Source organism: Arachis hypogaea, chromosome 18 (genome assembly GCF_003086295.3).
Source record: "Arachis hypogaea cultivar Tifrunner chromosome 18, arahy.Tifrunner.gnm2.J5K5, whole genome shotgun sequence".
Lineage (NCBI taxonomy): Eukaryota > Viridiplantae > Streptophyta > Magnoliopsida > Fabales > Fabaceae > Arachis > Arachis hypogaea.
The window spans coordinates 2,572,462-2,592,836 of record NC_092053.1 but is presented as its reverse complement, the minus strand read 5'-3'; the positions used below and the strand labels follow the sequence as shown (position 1 = coordinate 2,592,836).

General features: G+C 39.3%; 1 protein-coding gene across 4 annotated transcripts; it reads left to right on the top strand.

Annotated features, from left to right (window-relative positions):
• Positions 1-14,833: 14,833 nt before the first annotated feature.
• Positions 14,834-20,246, top strand: LOC112771521 (uncharacterized). 4 transcript variants are annotated; one of them, XM_025816288.3, is made up of 12 exons: positions 14,883-15,051; positions 15,205-15,315; positions 15,410-15,594; positions 15,877-16,384; positions 16,739-16,889; positions 17,162-17,272; positions 17,605-17,962; positions 18,406-18,645; positions 18,877-18,946; positions 19,275-19,447; positions 19,748-19,814; positions 19,939-20,246. In XM_025816288.3, exons 3-12 carry the CDS (start codon positions 15,475-15,477, stop codon positions 20,103-20,105), a joined length of 1,965 nt encoding a protein of 654 aa, XP_025672073.1. In that variant the 5' UTR covers positions 14,883-15,051; positions 15,205-15,315; positions 15,410-15,474; the 3' UTR covers positions 20,106-20,246. The 4 variants fall into 4 exon arrangements, with proteins under 4 accessions (XP_025672072.1, XP_025672074.1, XP_025672073.1 ...); XM_025816287.3 differs by lacking the exon at positions 15,205-15,315 and having other exon boundaries at positions 14,834-15,051; XM_025816289.3 differs by lacking the exon at positions 15,205-15,315 and having other exon boundaries at positions 14,850-15,055.
• The last annotated feature ends 129 nt before the right edge of the window (positions 20,247-20,375 follow it).

Here is a 20,375-nt window from a genome sequence, read left to right as displayed (position 1 = left end):
ATTATTTGATGAAACTCATGAAAGATATTTATATATATTTAAATCTGCATATATAATGATAAGGACAATAGCACCCTAGTGGCTATGCAAGGCGCCTCCATTTACGAGGGTGAGGGTTTGAACCCTGACTCAAGAATTTTGAATAAATTTTCAATACCAAGCAGTTTGGTTGGATCGGTCTTCACTGGATTTGACCGGTTTTTAACGATTCATTCCGAGTTTGACCGGTTCGTATCGATTTTTTTCTTTATACGGTTCAAATATCAGACCGGACTGGCATAAGATCCGGTTCATCGGTTTTCCACTGATCATGTGTAAGTACAGAACGATCCTCTCATCCATCCGCATACCTTGCTATTGTCTCATGCTACCGATACATCGATGAGGCTACATAAATAACACAACAGATTGTTTCTTACGACCACATCAAAACATATCTACATAACAATATCAACTAATGCATATCTTAATCCAAATAATACCATAAAGGCAACCAAATAATGTAACGGATACGAACACAAAAAACATTAATGTACTCATCAAATTGGGCCTGAAAAAAAAAAGTTTAATAATAATAAAACATGCTTTCTTACCGCCCAATTCACAACAACGATTCTAATTACTAGACTTGCTCGAACTAAATTTAACTACATGGCCATCTTCACTACTCATATTTTTTTCCTTATTTGTTACCACTATCTAAATTAGAACTTTTTTGGTTAAACCTCTATATATTATTAAGCCACTAATCTAACCACTCTATCTAGTTTATCAATTCTAATAACGACCATCATTAAAATGAACAAAAAAACATTAACGTAAAATATCTAATATTATTTTTGAAAAAAAATTGTATACACTAATCTCTTCATTGACGACACCAGTAATGTGGGCAACCCCGTCTAAACGATAAAGACGGTCCAGATTATCCCCATCACGTTATTTTTTTCAAATGTTGGAGTATTTTGGCTGAGGATTCGGTGGGAAAGGTTGTGGAATGTGGTTCGAATGGCTTTAATTCGAACTCTATATATAGAGATCCTCCTAGTAAATCTAATGGAGCTGTTTCGAATTACATTGGGTACGAAACTATGCATAAATCGAAATGATGGGCATAGATTTAGTAGGTTACTATGTATTGTATAAATCGAAACGGCCTAACTAGATTTACTATCAAAACGTTGCATGCATGTGTAAACTGAAACAACTCTATTAGATTTACTAGGATACTATATAAATCGAACAACACTGTTTCGATTTATATAGAAATGACATCTGGGTGATTCACGTTACGTTTTTTATTTTGGATGATATACGTAATATTGAATCTAAGTTGGTTTAATTATGTGAATTACCCAAAATTAACATATATATTAAAAATTAGTTATTAAATTTAACATCTGTATTTAGTATATATTATAATATAAAATATGTATTAAAAATAAGTAATATAATATATATTTATATATAAATATATTGTGTTTGATTTAGTAGCTAATTTGTTACGTAAACAATATATCTAATTAAGACAAAATATCTAAAATATGATATTGAAAATTAAATTTTAACACAAAATTGGTAAAAACTATTTAAATGGATCATGATATTTGTCAGAAAATTGGTAAACATTTGTCATATATGGTAGAGTATCTGATATATTATTAGATTTCATTTAGTATTGAATCATGTATATACTATAAAAGATGGGTCCATCTCCATCAGATGTAATAACAGCATTCCTTAAATAATTGGTTGATTCATTGCTGCCAACAATTTTACCTTTGCTCTAAAACAATTTTATATTTACACCATAAACAATAACAAGATAGTTTTTTTAATTACTTTGTTTTACCCTGTGCTTAGAAGATTAAGAGATGTGAGCTGAATTAAAGAATTATTGTACATGCTGTTGAAACTTTTATTATGTAATCTATGAATTGCAAGGATCAGAACTTTTCTGGTATGCCTAACCTTCAACCGAGGTATAGCTTGTCAATTTGTTTGAGTGCTATGTAATTCCTCGAATTTCCTTCAAAATAATAGTGCGGGTACTTGTCAAATATACTTGAATGTTCAAGTCATTGTTTATTCGAATATTGGTTACGAGTTTTGTAAGAGATTCTCCTTTCGTTGTTTTTTTCATGTGATCTTATAACAATTTGGATGAATGTTCATTTCTACTATGTAATTATTACATCATAACTTGACTTTAAGGAGCATATAATGTTTGTCGAGTAACCGATCTAGAAAATAATAACCATGTTATAAGTTATTTTTAAATGTTAGTGTGAACTATAACAGATGGACAAAAAACTTTATCATATCATATAAGAAAATATATTTGATGGTATTCCTAATTAATAATAAAATATATGATTATCAGATACATTCTGTAGTGTTGCTATATAACTACTATTACAGAAGAGATAATAAAGAGTTTGAATTTTTGGACTATGATAAATTCTGTAAAGTTCTTGTAGTCCTAAGGCCAAGTTTCTTAACACTCGGAATTCAAACCCTCCATAGCCAAAGAAAACATCATGGATGCTTGTCACATATGCACATCCTTATTATTATGTTCCGAGGGAGGATGGCCAATGTCAAAAGTTGGTGTTCTTCTAATTGACAATGATACAGAGAATTGTTTCTTGTTGTTTGGTGTCGTCACTAAAGAAAAAAGTGTCACGCATTAACGATTTCATTTTTTAGGATGGCAGAAGCAATCGGCATAATATTTTGATTTTTATCTTGTGTAATTACAACTAAAAAGGTACTTTTATATTTTTTATGTTGTATCGTCAATCTTAACTAAAGACTTGTAATGTCGAAACGCTCTAACATATGGATTAAAATTTCAGAATATCCAATGCAATATCTTTACATTCTTCACCTCTTAAGTCCCGTTATATAAGGGTCGTATTTTTATTTAGACAATTGAGTCCGACATCTATTGAACATTACCGTGCACTACATTGGCAGAGTTTGGTAAGATTCTTCCCAATCATTGAAAATATTTTTGATGGACTTTTTCTTTGCTTACCAAGCCTTACAATAATTAATAGTGTAGTTGAACCTAGACTGAACTTCTGAAATTATAAATTTCACCTTCATAGATGTGTCAGTTTCAAACAATGACCTTATAGCATCCGCAACTATGTTTGAATCCAACTTGGAATGATCTTGTGAAATTGTTCCCATGGTGCACGTGTGCCTCCTATTATATATATTTTCTTTATCTCCCAGCAACCTTTTTTTCTAAATCAAGCTAATTCGGATAAGGCAATCATATCCACGACCATACGTCTTACATTTTGCATAGAACGTCTATATCTCAAACTCATACACAATGTAATCTACTCCTCTAGAGATATTATAACTCCTAATTGCCGCGACTACTAACTGTCTAGAATTGCATTCCATCTCAATCATGAACTCACTATCCTAAAAAATAACACCTACAGAAAAAACAAATGGTCACTCATCAATCCATCCAAACTATAAACTAAGAAAATATATTACTCACTCGTGTTCACATATTCAGAAAATTCTGGTGCATGTATAACGTCAATATCCAAACTATGTATAAAAGGTGGAACATCGACGGGTTGACTGGCTGTGTGTGAAACCACTAAATTTTGTACGACTGCATCACTTGCCTCGTGACCATCTCCGTTGTAGTCACTGATTTCGTAGTTAGCTTCAAAGTCCTCTTCACTCTTACTGTTCATTCTTTTGTACACTTCAACTCTATAATTTTTCATATCTGGGTCATGTTGAATCTTCTCCGCAACTATATGTTCCAACTCAACATGTAACTCAATCTTTGACTCTTGCACATGAGTTTGCTTATGAATATGAAACATATGCTACATACTTGTTTCGTCAATAATGGACATAGTATCAAATTGTATTAGTCCGCTAAATACAATAACGGGAGTTCTGTACAGAATATTGCTCACTCTCTTCAAGATATCACTTTCTATATTTTGACAGAAATTATATTGTAGTTCCACAAATATTACTGTTCATATCCTGGCCCAACACTAAGACCCAAGTCCAAACGAAAGGTCTAACCCACAGGATTGAGCTTCGCCTGACACCGACCTTCCCCTGAGAAGTCGGTTCTTGATACGACTTGCTCCAAAGAAGTCGGGGACGAAAATCAGCTGGCAGATAGACACTCATTCAAACGAGTAACTGCCCCTAAAATCTCTCAACCCACTTTCAGGAGCCCTATCTCAACTTCCCTAAGATAAAGGGACGGTTATCCACCTTAAAAGGTGGAACTACTTCAACGGTGGTTATTGGTTCACCACTATAAATACACTGACACCCCTCAGGTATCTCTAAGTCCCAATACTCTCTAGACCTGCTTACACCTTTGCTGACTTAGGCATCGGAGTGTCTTTGCAGGTACCACCCTCCATTCACTCATACTCACAAGTCGGACGGAGGCCCAGAAGCGCGAATCCCTTCGAAGGATTTTCCCCTCAGACGATTGAGCCAACCTAACGAGTCCAGCCCATTAATCTCCGGTTACCCATCATAACATTGGCGCCGTTGCCGGGGAACCCGAGAGATCAACCAGTGATGGCGGACAATTCACCAGAAGATATGGTCATATAGCGTCCGATTCCGAGCAAGAAAACCTAGATACCGGAAACAACGACGCAGACCTAACCATTCACCAGGGAGCCAACGACCAACATAGAGAAGGCACATCTGGGTTAAAAAACCCAAAGGTAAACTCCTCGGAGGGACGAGAATCAGGAAAGGAAGGGCCACCCCCTGCAGCCGAGCTAATGGGGTTGATCCATGGTCACCAAGGTCGTTTAGAACAGCTGGAACAAGAATTAGAACGACAGCGAGAGGCGGAGTGAAATCTAAGGGAAGAGATAGAGTGGCGAAAAGAGTTAGAAGAAAAACTCTCGAATCTAGAATCCTCCCTTAGAAGTCGGAACTCCCGTGGTGACCGAGAAGAGTCGCCCCTGGGAGGAGAGGATCCGTTCAGTGAGGACATAATGAGGGCAAAAGTTTCAAGAAACTTCAAAAGCCCTGATATGAACCTCTATGACGGTACCACGGACCCGAAGCATCATTTAAGCAATTTCAAAGGTCGGATGTATCTGGCTGATGCTTCTGATGTAACTCGCTGCAAAGCTTTCCCGACCACCCTGTCGAAAGCGGCGATGAAGTGGTTCGATAGCCTCCCTCCAAGGTCGGTTACCAGCTTTGAAGATCTCTCGAGAAAATTCTTAATGACGTTCTCCATCCAGAAGGATAAAGTAAAGCACGCACCGAGCCTCCTGGGAGTAAAACAGGAGGTCGGAGAACCTTTACGGGATTACATGGAAATGTTCAACAAAGCGTGCTTGGAGATTCAAGACCTGCCCACCGAGGCAATCATCATGGGACTAGTAAATGGACTTAAAGAAGGTCCCTTCTCGCAGTCCATATCAAAAAGGCACCTCACTTCCTTGAGCGATGTACAAGAAAGAGCAGAAAAGTACATCAACATGGAGGAGAATGCCAGACTACGAGAGCCGAGTTGGCGACCTGGGCACCCCCACTCGATAAAAGAGAAAGAAAGGGAGCCCAAGAAAAAAGAGGAAGTCGGTCTCGACAGATCAAAGAGATATCACTCTTATACTCCTCTAAAAGTTTCCATGGTGGATGTATACAGAGAAATCTACAATACTGAAAGACTGTCACCTCCCAAACCCATCAAAAATAAAAAGGGAGGAAGCCGCAGCGATTACTGTGAGTACCATAAGATGTATGGCCACTCAACAAATGATTGCTACGACCTCAAAAATGTGATAGAAAAGTTGGCCAGAGAAGGCCGACTTGATAGATATCTCATGGAAAGGTCGGACAATCATGGGAAAAGAAAGTGAGATGACGGGGACCGAAGAGACCCCCCACCACAAACCCCCAAGAGACACATTCATATGATCTCGGGAGGATTTGTGGGAGGGGGTCTCACCAAGTCATCTCGCAAGAGACACCTCAAGTGAGTTTACCAGGTCGGGAGCGAATCACCCGACCTCCCAACCATCTCATTTACAAAGGAGGATGGGCAAGGAGTAATCCCTGGACATGATGATCCAGTGGTGATAACCATGATCCTAGCCAATGCCCATCTCCACAGAACTCTAGTAGACCAAGGGAGTTCAGCAGACATCCTTTTTAAGCCCGCGTTCGACAAACTAAGGTTAGATGAAAAAGAGTTGAGAGCTTACCCCGATACCCTGTACGGTTTGGGAGACACGCCAATAAAACCACTGGGATTCTTGCCCCTCTATACGTCTTTTGGGAAAGGGGAAAAATCCAAAACTCTGAGCATAGACTTTATAGTCATCGACGTGGGGTCAGCATATAATGCCTTGATTGGCAGAACTACCCTAAATTGACTCGGGGAAGTGGTATCTACCCCCACCTTTGCATGAAATTCCCGACATATGCGGGGATAGCAACGGTACGGGGAGACCAGAAATTGGCAAGAAAATGCTACAATAAAAGCCTGAACCTGAGAGGAAAAGGCAAGAAAGTTCACACCATAGAGCTCGGTGGCACGAGAGCCAAAGAAGAGCTGTGACCACAACCAGGAGGAAAAACTGAAGAAATACAGGTCGGCGAAGAGGAAGGAAAAAATACCAATATAGGAGACGACCTAGAAGAAAACCTAAAGCAAAGGTTGACAAAGCTCCTAAGAGATAATTCTGACCTCTTTGCCTGGAAAGCCTTCGACATGCCTAGGATAGACCCCGAGCTCATGTCCCATAGGCTCTCAGTATATCCGGGATCACGACCTGTACAGCAGCGAAGGCGTAAACTTGGCCCAAAACGAGCTCAAGCGGTGGAGGAGCAGGTACAAGCACTCCTGGAAGCCGGCTTCACCAGAGAAGTTAAATATCCAACCTGGCTAGCAAACGTAGTGCTAGTCAAGAAGCAAAACGGCAAGTGGAGGATGTGCGTCGACTACACCGACTTGAATAAGGCATGTCCTAAGGACCCATATCCACTCCCAAGCATTGATACTCTAGTGGACTTTAGCTCGGGGTATCAATACTTGTCGTTTATGGATGCCTACTCGGGATACAACCAGATCCCGATGAATAAGTCGAATCAAGAAAAAACATCATTCATCACGCCTAGAGCAAACTACTTCTACGTGGTCATGCCATTTGGATTAAAAAATACCGGGGCCACATATCAAAGGCTGATGAATAAGGTGTTCGCTCCCCACCTCGGGAACTTAATGGAAGTCTACGTAGACGATATGCTGGTAAAAACCAAGGAAGAAACCGACCTCTTGACAGACCTCTCGCAAGTCTTTAACACCATAAGGTTACATGGGATGAGGCTAAATCCCACAAAGTGTACCTTCGCAGTGGAGGCTGGAAAATTCCTGGGGTTTATGCTGACGCAAAGGGGGATTGAAGCAAATCCCGACAAGTGCAAAGCCATCCTAGAAATGAAAAGCCCGACTTGCTTAAGAGAGGTTCAATAATTGAATGGTCGACTTGCAGCCCTCTCCAGGTTTTTGGCAGGATCAGCATTATGATCCCTTCCACTGTTCTCTCTACTAAGAAAGGGATGTCAGTTTGAATGGACTCCAGAGTGTGAAGAAGCATTCCAAGAGTTCAAAAGGTTCTTGAGCCAACCTTCAATCCTGACCCGACCTCTAGTTGCGGAAGAGCTCGTCCTATACTTGTCTGTAGCAGACAAAGCTGTAGCATCCGCACTAATACGAGAAGATGGGGTCGGGCAGCATCCCGTGTACTTCACCAGCAAAGTCCTACAAGGCCCTGAACTAAGGTACCACAAACTAGAGAAGTTCACTTACTCCTTAGTAATAGTCTCACGGAGGTTACGGCCTTACTTCCAAGCCCACACAATAAGAGTCCGAATGAACCAACCTATGAAGTAAATCCTCCAAAAGACGGATGTTGCAGGGAGAATGGTTTAGTGGGTAATAGAGCTCTCTGAGTTCGACTTGAAGTACGAAACCCGAACGGCAATTAAATCCCAATGCCTCACCGACTTCATAGCGGAGTATGCGGGAGACCAAGAGAAAAAACCAACTACATGGGAACTATACGTAGATGGATCCTCAAACAAGACAGGAAGCGGTGCAGGCATAATACTGGTTAATGAAAAGGGAACACAAATAGAAGTTTCCCTCAAATTTGAATTCTCAACTTCTAATAATCAGGCAGAATACGAAACCCTGATTGCAGGTTTGAAGCTGGCAGAAGAGGTTGGTGCAACAAAAGTGATGATATTCAGTGACTCTCAAGTGGTGATCTCTCAAATAAATGGAAAGTATCAGGCCAAAGACCCAAATATGAAGAGATACTTGGAAAAAACTCTGGAGCACCTTGGGTGCTTTGCAGAAACCGAGATCAGGCATATAACTCGGGATCTTAATAGCAGAGCAGACGCCCTCTTCAAGTTAGCAAGTACCAAACCAGGGGAGAATAATAGAAGCTTGATCCAGGAAACTCTTCAAGAACCCTCTGTAGTGAAAGCAGAGGACAAACAAGATGTCCTTGAAGTGACCGGGCTAAACCTCGGATGGATGAATCCCTTGGTCGAATACCTAAAATTCGACATCCTCCCCAAAAAGGAAAAAGAGGCCAAGAAAATCTGGAGGGAAGCATAATACTACACTCTAGTGAAAAATATCCTCTATAAAAGAGAAATATCAACACCATTGCTGAAGTGCGTACCGACCTCAAGGACCACTGAAGTACTAGAGGAGGTTCATAATGGGATCTGTGGAAACCATCTCGGAGCCAGGTTGTTAGCCAGAAAAGTAATCCGAGCTGGGTTCTATTGGCCGACCTTGCAGAAAGATGCCACAGAATTTGGAAGAAGTGCCAACCATGCCAGATGCATGCAAATTTCCATGTGACTCCCCCCGAGGAGCTCATCAGTATAACTTCTCCATGGCCCTTCGCAAAATAGGGGATGGATCTGTTAGGATCTTTTTTCCAGGCCCCAGGACAATTCAAATACTTAATTGTGGGAATAGACTACTTCACAAAGTGGATAGAAACAGAACCATTAGCCACCATCACAGCCCAGAGAAGTCGGAGATTCCTCTACAAAAACATCATCACAAGGTATGGGATACCTCATTCCATCACCACAGATAATGGAACCCAGTTCACCGACTCTACCTTTAGAAGCCTAGTAGCCAGTATGAAGATCAAACACCAGTTCACCTCGGTGGAACATCCACAAGCAAACGGACAGACCGAGGCAGCTAACAAAGTCATACTGGCAGGACTAAAGAAAAGGCTACAAGATGCAAAAGGAGCCTGGGCTGAAGAGCTCCCCCAAGTGTTATGGGCTTACTGGACGACGCCTCAATCTGCTACAAGAGAAACACCCTTCCGACTTGTCTATGGCGTGGAAGCCATGATACCAGTAGAAATCGACGAGCAAAGTCCAAGGGTGATCTTTCATGACGAGGTCGGAAACATACAAGGGCACAAAGAGGAGCTTGAATTGCTCCCTGAAGTCCGAGAACAAGCCCAGATAAGAGAAGCAACATTGAAGCAAAGGATGACTACCAGATACAACAAAAAAGTCATTCGAAGAAGTTTCACCCCAGACGACTTGGTCTTAATCAGAAACGACATTGGAGTCAACAAATCTGGGGAAGGAAAGCTCGCTGCTAATTGGAAGGGACCATACAAAATTAGTGAGGTCCTAGGAAAAGGTTATTATAAGGTGACCGACTTAAACGGCACCGAGTTACCAAGGTCGTGGCATGCTTGTAATATGAAAAGGTACTATAGTTAAAAGCGAACTCTACTCCCTGATGTACTCTTTTTCCAACTTCATGATTTTTTCCCAAAAGGGTTTTTTCTGAAGGAGCGTTTTTAAGGAGGCATCACAGTAGAGACTAAGGGACCATAGACAGTCAAAAACCCTTAGTAGCAGTAAAGTACCTTCGCAAATAAATAAAGATCTTTTACAATATCTCTTATAAATTCCTTCTCGTTTTCTTTCTTTCTACGAAATGCGCCGACTTAAGCTCGACAAAACGTGAAAATCCCATGAACCGACCTAGATGGTCGTCAGGATGAAACGACGAGGTACAAGTCGGTGTAAAGAGGTTATAAAAGTTGATGGTGGAAAACTCGAAAAAATCTGACTTATAAGTTGGAAAAACTGAGAAGCAAAGAAAAACGCATCGCAAAAATAACCTAAGTCATAAGAACTCAATAAATAAAAAAATTGAGTATAAAGAATACCAAAAAGAGATCAGAAAACCTATTCAAAGCACCAAGGCAAAAGGCTGTCCCAAATTCTTAAGGAAAACTTAAAAGAAACTTAAAGGGAGGGACAGTCAGCCAAGAAAAAGGTTTTTCAAAACAAGGATCAAAAGGATTTTTTGAAACCTAAAAACAGAAAAACATGCACACAACGAGACAAAGAAAGATAACCTAAACCCTTATCCAAAAAAGGATATTTCTAAATATTTTGTTTACGGCCATAAAAGGCCAAGAAAAATATCAGCAGACCACCACCACTACATAAAAACAAATAGTTTAAAAAAAAGGGGACCCACAGGCCGGGTCCCCATATAGCCACAACAAATTTTTTCAGCTAGGAAGGACGTTACCACCAGAGTCAGGGAGAGTAGTCGGAGCACCACCGGAGTCAGGGAGAGTGGTCAGAGCGCCATCAGGGCCAGGAAGGGAAATATCCATAGGAGATGGAGTGGAAGTTCCAGGAGCCTTCGAAGAACTCGGGGCATCTTTTGGTCGGGGAGGGGACTCCATTATCCTCTGCTCCCGAGTCTTTAGATCAGACTCGGTGACATAGCAGGGAGAGGAAGGAGAAACGATAGCTCCATCGACCACAATTTTATCCGGATCCAAAGGAGAGAGATCTAGGTCGGGAGCAAGAACCCCGACCTATTCTTTAAAGATCCTCCATGCTTCTTCAGCCCCGTCAGCAATGGAGTCCTCCAACTCTGTATAAGCCTCCCGAGCTCTCATCAGATCCTTCTTCACCTCCACAAAGTCCTCGAACAAACTCGAATAACTCTCCTGCTCCTTCTCCCTCAGGCCCTCCGTCATGGAACATTGGGCCTGCAACTTCCTCTCCCTCTCCTGGAGGCCATCCATCTCTTCCTTCAATTTGGCGACCTCCTCCCTCAGCACCTTCTCCTGCCCTTGATATAAGAGAAGCCTCCCCTCCAGCTCTTCAACCCTCGAGGTTGAACCCAAAGAGCTGAGGGGAGTCTTCTAAAAAATATCAAGGAACTTTGTACATACCCCAGCCGCCCTGATACTCTCCTGAGCCAGAATAGTAAGGTGGTTTCGAACAGAAGCATCATCCATACTTATGCGAGTATGAGGATAGATATGCTTCCGAACAAACTGAGGCGCATCCACTTTAGCCTCACCTTCAAAAGAAGAGCCAGACTCTAAAGTCTTGTGCTTCTTATTTTCTGGCTCAGGGAAAGATCGGGGAGGAGGGGACGGCTGAGAAGAAGCTGAGGAAGAAAGGACAATAGGTCGGGTAGGGGTCCCCAAATTGTGAGAAGGAGGGGGAGGAGAGGGAAGAGAAGGACCAGTTACCCTGGCACCGCCGACTCTGGCGCGGGACCTCGCTTTGGCCTCCTGAGCTCTCTGATAAGACTCCCTAGAATTCTTCTTCGCCATTTCTGTAAAAGCAATTAGGAAGCTAAAGTCAGCAAAACAAGTCGGAGAAAACAAGTCGAAAAATATGATAAACAAACAAAAAGCTACCTAGTTGAGCCTGGACAAAAGTCGGAGACCCCTGGAGAAACTTTTTTGTATCCAGGTAGGGGGCTCTCCCCCACACTTCTCAGAGGAACCCCACAACGGCCGCCTCCACCTCATCCAAATCATCCAAACTATATTTTTCACAAGGAGAGGCCTCTAGCCAGTACAGAGGAAAGCGAGGAGAAGAATTTTCATCCAAAAAAAATGGGTGGTGGCCCTCTACAGCTTGAACTTTGAAAAAGAAATTTTTGAAGTCATGAAAGGATTCATCAAAAAGGGTAAAAACTCTCAGGCCTTGTATGGCCCGAAAAGACACCCACTGCTGCTCATTATTTTGCCCACTGAAGGGCTTGGTCATGTGAAAAAGATAAAAAAAAAAATCTTCAAAGAAGTCGGAAAGTCTAAAGCATGGCTGATAAATTGATAAATTTTCAGAAAACTCCAAGAATTAGGGTGAAGTTGGGTAGGAGCAACACGGCAGTGGCATAAAACAGTTATCTCAAAGTCAGAAAAAGGAAGAAAAACGCCCAGGCGGGTAATCATGCTCTCATACATATAGAAAAAATGAGGGGCTGCCTCAGAAGCCCTCCTAAAACAAACCCGGTCTTCTGGACCCGGGGTAATCAGTTCATATTTTGGCTCATTCTCATCAGAAGTACAGAGCCTATGATGAGTACGAAGGTTGGTGATAAAGTCGGTATCAACAAAAGGTTCTTCCCCAAGAACCGTGACATCCACCCATTGAGCAAGAGTTTCTATAGAAGACATTTTTTCCTAGAAAGGGTTAGTGAAACCTACAAAGGAAAAAGAAAAAGGATCAAAAACAGGGTCTCTAAGAAGCCTGGAATCAAACAAAACAGAGTCACTAGAAGCCTACAAGCCAACCCTCCTCTCTAAAATAAAAACATGCAAACAAAAGCACTTCGTAAAAAGAGAGTAGAGAAAAAACTAACCTTTGCTTGAAAAAAAGGATAGGGGCAGAGGAATTTCTTCGAACAAGAGCTTCTTTCGAACAGAGGAGAGGAAGTGTGAAAGTTTTCAAAAACGAAGCAAGGAAAGAGAGGGAAAGTATTTATAAAAACGTTGGGGGCATAATAGTAAAAACGGAGGCCGTCATTTAAAGAGAGGCACCGTTCCCAATGTAACTGATCCCCGCGTATGAATACACAAATCCCTAACGGACGCGACGTTTGATTAGACGCGACTGTTGAGAATTTTTAAAAAACACGTCGGTTATGAAACATCACGTCGGCTCCTTATCAGGTCGGCTGCGGTCCCGAGTTAAATACTCGACCCCAACTCTTAAAAGAAATTGGGCTCGAGTAGGGGCACTGTTCATACCCTGGCCCAACATTAAGGCCCAGGTCCAAACGAAAGGCCCAACCCACAGGATTGAGCCTCGCCTGACACCGACCTTCCCCTGAGAAGTCGGTTCTTGATACGACTTGCTCCAAAGAAGTCAGGGACGAAGATCAGCTGGCAGATAGACACTCATTCAAACGAGTAACTGCCCCTAAAATCTCTCAACCCACTTCCAGGAGCCCTATCTCAACTTCCCTAAGATAAATGGACGGTTATCCACCTTAAAAGGTGGAACTACTTCAACGGTGGTTATTGGTTCACCACTATAAATACACTGACACCCCTCAGGTATCTCTAAGTCCCAATACTCTCTAGACCTGCTTACACCTTTGCTGACTTAGGCATCAGAGTGTCTTTGCAGGTACCACCCCACATTCACTCATACTCACAAGTCGGACGGAGGCCCAGAAGCGCGAATCCCTTCGAAAGCTTTCCCCCTCAAACGATTGGGCCAACCTAACGAGTCCAGCCCATTAATCTCTGGTTACCCATCGTAACAATTACAATGCATGAAATAATAAAGAAAAAAAGATTCTCACATGCAAAGCGCACACACTCTCATATGTATTTCGTATAATCTCACCATTGTAATACACTAAAATAACTCCCTCGTAATGAAGTAAAATGATAACGAATTTCATATTTATAAACAGAATTTTCAAATAACATAAAAAGTATTCAATGCGTAGATTATGTGTTGCATTAGCATCCAACTCCACGTGACATGTGGCCAGCGTGCAACCTGCATGTTGCAACACGCCTCTTGTGTGCTAAAACACGTGTCTTCCATGCCGGTGGACAGGCCCTTTTGCAGTGTCTATCCATGTGCAATTACACATTATCAGCCAATTTTAAACAAAAAAAAACACCATCTTTTTCAATTTTAGAAAAAAGAGCCAAATTAATGTCTCCCGAAAAATAATGCGCATAAACATTTTGGTTCAAATTTTATTTAAATATAATAAAAAATTAAAATAATAAAATGACAAGATCTTATGTAATAATGTAGCAGGGGATAAGATTCCTTCTTATCTATTGTATATCCTATTTTTATTTGTTGTGCAGATTTCAAATTTATTTGTAAGCTTTTATATATAGAGGCGTCTATCCTTGTAATAGATCAACTCAATTTTCAATAAAAAATTCACTATGAAATATTCATCAGGAATACTTGTTAAAATTCTCTCCCTCTCTAAAAACTTGATTCTTTAATATGTTTATCTTTGTTTTTTAGTTTCACGTATGTTCTAGACTTGTCTATTATCTGAGAATCTTGCCTATCAAAAATAAAACTGATCAGATTCATGAGATTTTCTAGTGTTGAAAAGAAAAAGAGTATCAGATCTCCAGATTATTTTGTTAAAAATTTCATTGACAACTTCTGTGTTAAGATTATTATAGGTATGTCAGGAAATAATTACAAAACTTCCTCTGAATCTTACTCGCCCTTTTTCTTGAGTAAATTTTATTTAAATATAATAAAAAATTAAAATAATAAAATGACTAAATTACTTTATAATAATCAATTAATAATTTAACATAGAAAAAGAATAATTTTTACTCTGCAGAATATATAGAAATTTTAATGTTTTTTTTAAGTAGTAGTCTTATTAATTCATTTAAGAAAATCGTAAATTAAAAAAAAAAAACCAAAGATTTAAAAAATATATATATAAAAAACCTTCACTTGTGTTATCTTTTCTTTTTTTGAGCCAAAATAACTGTTCCTGAAAAAGCTGACAGAGTGAGAGTGTGCGTCAAATTGCTATTTCAAGTGTTTTGCTGTCACACTCTTCAGTCTTCATTCTTCACACAACATTTCAGAGTTTCTCTTTCACTTTTCACAAACAGAATTCAGAATTGAGATTTGAGAACTGAGAACTGAGAACCTTAAACAGTGAGTCAGTGAGCAATAGTGAGTAATGCTTCTACTGTCTGCATTTCAATTTTCAAGTTCTCTCCTTTCTCTAACTCTTCTTCTATTAAATCTTCATTTGTGTATTCCGGGTAAAAAGGCGTAATCTTAATTTCTAAACGGTTTGTTTGGGAACTTTTTTTCATGAGATAGGTAAAGGGGTCAAGTTTCTATTCGGAATATTCAAATACTTTGTGTGGTGAAGTTGGGATTTTGAGAGTGTATAGCATGCATGTCCAGCCAAATACTCTCTTTTATCCCGAGGTGTTGCAAAAATGTGATTTTTTCTTTTAGTTTGTTGAAATTAAAAATGTTGCCTTTTAGAAATGATGACGATTTGTTTTTGTTCTCTTTGCAGTCATACTTATTTTTGTGACAGCTGAAATCTCTGGGTGAGTGGAAGGATATATCAGTGGATTGAAGATGGAACCATCAAATGTAGTTTCGGTGTTGCTTGAATTATTGGTTGACCCAGTTCTTGCTGCAAATGCTTCTAGCCAAGATAGTCCTCCACTATCTCAACAGCAATCAATAGCAAAACAGGTATTCTTTTTTTCATCTCTATAATCTATGCACAATAATCATAGCAATCCAAAGATTAACCTATGTGACTTGTTTTGACCATCGTTGAAGTGTGTGACATAGAACAAGGTATAATAGTCTTCTTTTGAAACAGGGTTTCTCAATAATACTTTTCAAGTTCTTAGTCAATTACAATTAGGAAATGCAAGCATCACAGGTTCACAAATATGCTTTTTATTGAAATGTATGCAGAAATGATTGTCTTCCTAGTTATTTATTAATGACTCTGGTTGTTGGCATTAGGTGCATTCTGTTGTGCTGCTGTATAACTATTACTACAGAAAGCAGCACCCGGAGCTAGATTTTCTACCATTTGATGAATTTTGCAAGTTGGCCGTGTCTCTGAGGCCAAGTCTGTTAGCATATATGAAATGGACACGTAAGTCTGATGAAACTGAGCTTGTCGATGCGGTGAACCAGCTATCATTAACAGAAGAAAAGATCATGGAGGCTTGTAATATAAGTAGATCTCTAGATCCATTGAAAAGTGTTTCTAATGTAGAGGGATGGCCTATTTCAAAAGTTGCTGTTCTTTTAGTTGACTGTAAGATGGAAAATTGCTTCTTGTTGTCTAGTTCCATCACTAAGGGGGTGTGGTCACTGATTGAAAAAGATGTGGATGCCTCCAGCTTAAGCTCTATTGTTTCAAGCGAAAGTGGAACTAGGTGTTACAAAAAGCGAAAAGTCATTGATGAACTTCAAAATACAAAGTTTCTGCAAATTGGGTACTCTGCTGTAAAGGAAGCTGCAGGTAATTATCCTTGTACAAAAATGATTGCCATGTCTATTGTGAGCCGCCGTTGCACTTAGTTGTAAATTGGCAGACTATTTTTCCATATCCAATCTATATAACGTAGTGTAGTTCTCGATGCAGCTGGTTACAACATTTTGCGGCATGTTTTTGTTTATGCTTTCCATCTATTCTGAGGCTATTGTTGAATCATATATTGTTCTCTCTTTGGTTAATATTGTGCTGTGCTAAAATGTTATTTAAACATACTTGCAGTCTAGCACTTGTTAATGTGTCATTTTATTGTAGTTAGGTTTTGATAGAACTACTTTTTTTGTAATGAAAAGTTGAATATGATTTTTGTATGTAATACAGGTGTCAATGAGACTGATATTACAGTTTTGGGAAGCTACACTGTTTATTCTGAGAGCAAAGAGAAAGAAGCTTCACGCTTTTTTATAATGAAGTGCTCCCAGTTGATCAATCAAGAGGCTAACCGAGTTCATATCCGAGATTTAATTCAAAGGTTTGCTTCAGTTGCCTCTTTTTGGCTGTTGGCCAATGAATTAGTCCTAAGGGTGAATGACATCATCACTTTCACCAGCTTTTCCATTGATAGTGTAGTGGTGTCTGCAACAGGCTGACCTGAATCTTCTCATTGTACTTGAAGTGGTACTTGTGTTCAGGATTTAATAATGCTTGGATATTTGTTGCAGACTTCGTTTTGATAAAGAATTCTGGCTTGAGACAAACTTTGTTTATTTTTCTGCATAATGATTTGTCTTCTCTTGGGTATAGGTTGCAGGGTCCTCTGGTCAAAATGAGTTCTAGCAGTTGGAGTATCACTCCAGTTGTTGAGTTCTTCCATTTGCTTCCTTATTCTGAAGTAATATCAGAATGGTTTTCTAGGTTGGTGAAGTTCTCCTTTCCCATTTTGTAGCTCATGATTTAGGTTGATTTTACAATATTTTCGACTTTTTACATCCTCTTTCTGTATTTGATGCCAGTTCATGCTTTATCGAATTTACCTCTTGAACTTGTGTGAATATGTCAGGCAGTAAAAGTTCTTCACGCTTATGACATTTCCAACCTATATAGTTGGATGATTGGAATATCGCAGAAATAGATTCTGTGCACATCATCAGAAGTCCCAGAGCCTTGATGTTCCTCTGATCATCAGTCATTGCCATTTTATATTTCCTTTTGACATATTTTTTGGTGCAATATATTTGTGTGTGTAGAGAAACCGACTCCAACAGTTTGCAAGAACCAACCCTGGGAGAGAAAAATGCAAATGCAGACGGTGCCGAGGGGACAGAATCACATATAAGCAAGGGCATGAATGTTGGCCTTGCTAGCAAGCTAAGCAGTGATAATATAGAATCAATGCAGCAAAAAGAGAACAACAAAAGCTGTACCATTGCAGAGTGTGGTTCTGTCAAGGAGGCCCAGGATATGGATTTGAACAATTCTTCTGTTGTTCCATCACAAAATAAGGAATGCCAGCTTAATGTCAATACATTACATGTTAGTGAAGATCAGAATATGGAAAATAAGTCCACGCAACACGACTCCAATGGATTTACACACCCTATTAAGGTATCAAATGTTTCTTTCTCACTAACTCTGTTTTTTTAATTATCATTTTGACTGCAGTTGGTGTACTACCTTGGAACTAAGAATTGAGCTAGCAGGGATTAAATTCAATTCTTTTATGTAGTTTAGTTTTGTTACCCCTTGTCTGTTTAGTAATGACAGAATGTGCAGATATTGGCATCCACAATGAATGATTATTAGTTCACCAGTCTGTGTTCACTTTTTAAGTTTTGTTTTAAGATAATATTTTTCTATTGAAAGTTTGTAATGTGCCATGGTGTTTGAGGTTAGTAAGTTAACCAATTTTACACCTATATTCTCCAAATTACAAAGAAGTATTTTTGTTCCCCTACTTACTAGTTTTCCTCCATAAGAAGAGTTTTCAAAGATGTATTTCAATATTTGTTATTTCTCTCATCCATTTGCATGGCAATGGTGTCTGGCAGGTTGTGAAGGTTGATCCAACAATGAGTCCTATTGCTGAGGGCGGGACCAACAATCAATCTGCTTGTAATAAGATTTGGGGCTCTAAAGATTCTGAAAAAGGCATCCATGAAGAATCTGCTCCAGTTGCAAATAATTCTCATTCAAATATTGAGAAGCTCCAAAATCTTTTATTAGATTCAAAGGGGGAGACACTGTCACAAACATCCCTCGCTGTTCTTAATCGAGAGAAGAATGAGCTGGTAAAAACTTTTTTACTGCTTTTCTTGGTGACATTAATGTTTAATTCACTCTAAGTAGCTGGCTATGGACACCTACACATGGTTATTTATCATTAACCTGATAAAATAGTGAAAGAAACTTTTTTGCTTGTTACTGCCATTTATTGGCTTACTTGAGATCAACTCTCATATAATTCGAATGGTGAAAAGCCCTGCATTTGCACTTATCTTATACTTGGTTTTTGTCTGCAGACTCTTCGGCGTCAAATGATAGATGAGGATATTGCTCTATGCGATAAAAAAATTCAGAGAATTTTAGCTGGTATGTTTTCCTATAATGTTGCTTGTCCCTTTTTTTTTAATTTTTGTGTCTGCTTCTCTCGGTATTTATGTTAAAGGAAAAACATTCTTTCAGTTACTTCCCTTTTATAATTAATTTTCTCAAATATCAAGCAAGTTCTCAAAAAAGATGCCTGTTATTTCCCTATTGGCATTTTCCCTATTTCATGACCACATCAAATTTTGTTTGCATTAGAGGCATAGTATTTGAGAGCATAATTGACTTAAGCAAACTGATATTTTCACCTATCATTTAAACTTTGTCAATGTGTGGGTTGAAAAGATGATGATTGGTTTTGCTTGCTTAACAGATGTGGAAGATAGTCTGGAAACAACGATAGATGCCATTATAGAGGGTTGTAATTATTCATGGGAAGGAAATCATGGAGGGATAAGAAAAAATCTTGAGGATCCATGCTTAGCTCCATCTAATAAGATGAAAAGTGGGGGAGATTCTGTACTCATTGCACAAAGTCCTTGCCAGGCAAGACAATTTCCAACCTAATACTAAATTATGCATGTTGTGATTGGTGTTTGTGGTGCATTCACATGCTTAAGTTATGTGTTTGAGTAAAACAAGAGGAACCGGTTTAACGAATCTATGATGCCTTGTTAATCTGTTTCTACAGAGGGTCCCATGATCCATGAATGTTGCTTTATCAGTGGGAGACTGTTAGATAATACTGATAATAACGCTTATGTTCATGACCTGTTAGTTAGCAGTCAATGGCAACTGTTCCTTTGATCTCCATACAAGTACTCAGATCTCTGTTTAATCTTGCAGGAACTAGACAGTATATGTAATGAAAATATTTGGACCATACCGATGTATCGAGTATCTCCATCAGACGGTAAGTTGTCCAATTTAGGTGTAGAAGCCAAGATTCTTGTGATACAGTTATGTTGCTTGTATACCTATGTTGAAGAATTATCATGTATTTGACATGCACTATATATATACATTGCTTAATGAAGGTGGATTCCGAGCTTTGGTGACCTTTAAAGGACCCGACTTTGAGTGTTCATTGGGGGGTGACACTTGTTCCAATCCTCGCGAAGCAAGAGACTCGGCTGCTGCAAGGGTGTTGGCTAACTTAAGAAGCAAGCAAAAATCGGCTAGTGATTTTGACTCCAAGGCATAGAATCAACAAACTTTCTAGATTTTTCTCTTCCTTTGATTTCTGTTTAGTGTATGAAAAACAAAAGTAGTTTTTATTTTACTGATTTGACAATCGATGTGCGTTATATTAAGTATAGCAGCTGAGTTTGTTGCTTGGTCCCAAGTTATCTGTTATCTCGCTTTACTTTTATCTTTTGTTATGATCATTAATGTGTTGGTGAACAGAAATGTTTTCTTTTTGAAAGTGAATTTCCAATAACTGTTGCATGGATGGATATATTGTTTTTGTGAA

Coding starts and splice junctions, on each gene's coding strand:
- LOC112771521 (XM_025816287.3), top strand. CDS start 15,475: ATGGAACCATCAAATGTAGTTTCGGTGTTGCTTGAATTATTGGTTGAC. Junction 17,273..17,604: donor ATATCAGAATGGTTTTCTAG/GTTGGTGAAGTT, acceptor TTGTGTGTGTAG/AGAAACCGACTCCAACAGTT. Junction 19,815..19,938: donor TCGAGTATCTCCATCAGACG/GTAAGTTGTCCA, acceptor TGCTTAATGAAG/GTGGATTCCGAGCTTTGGTG.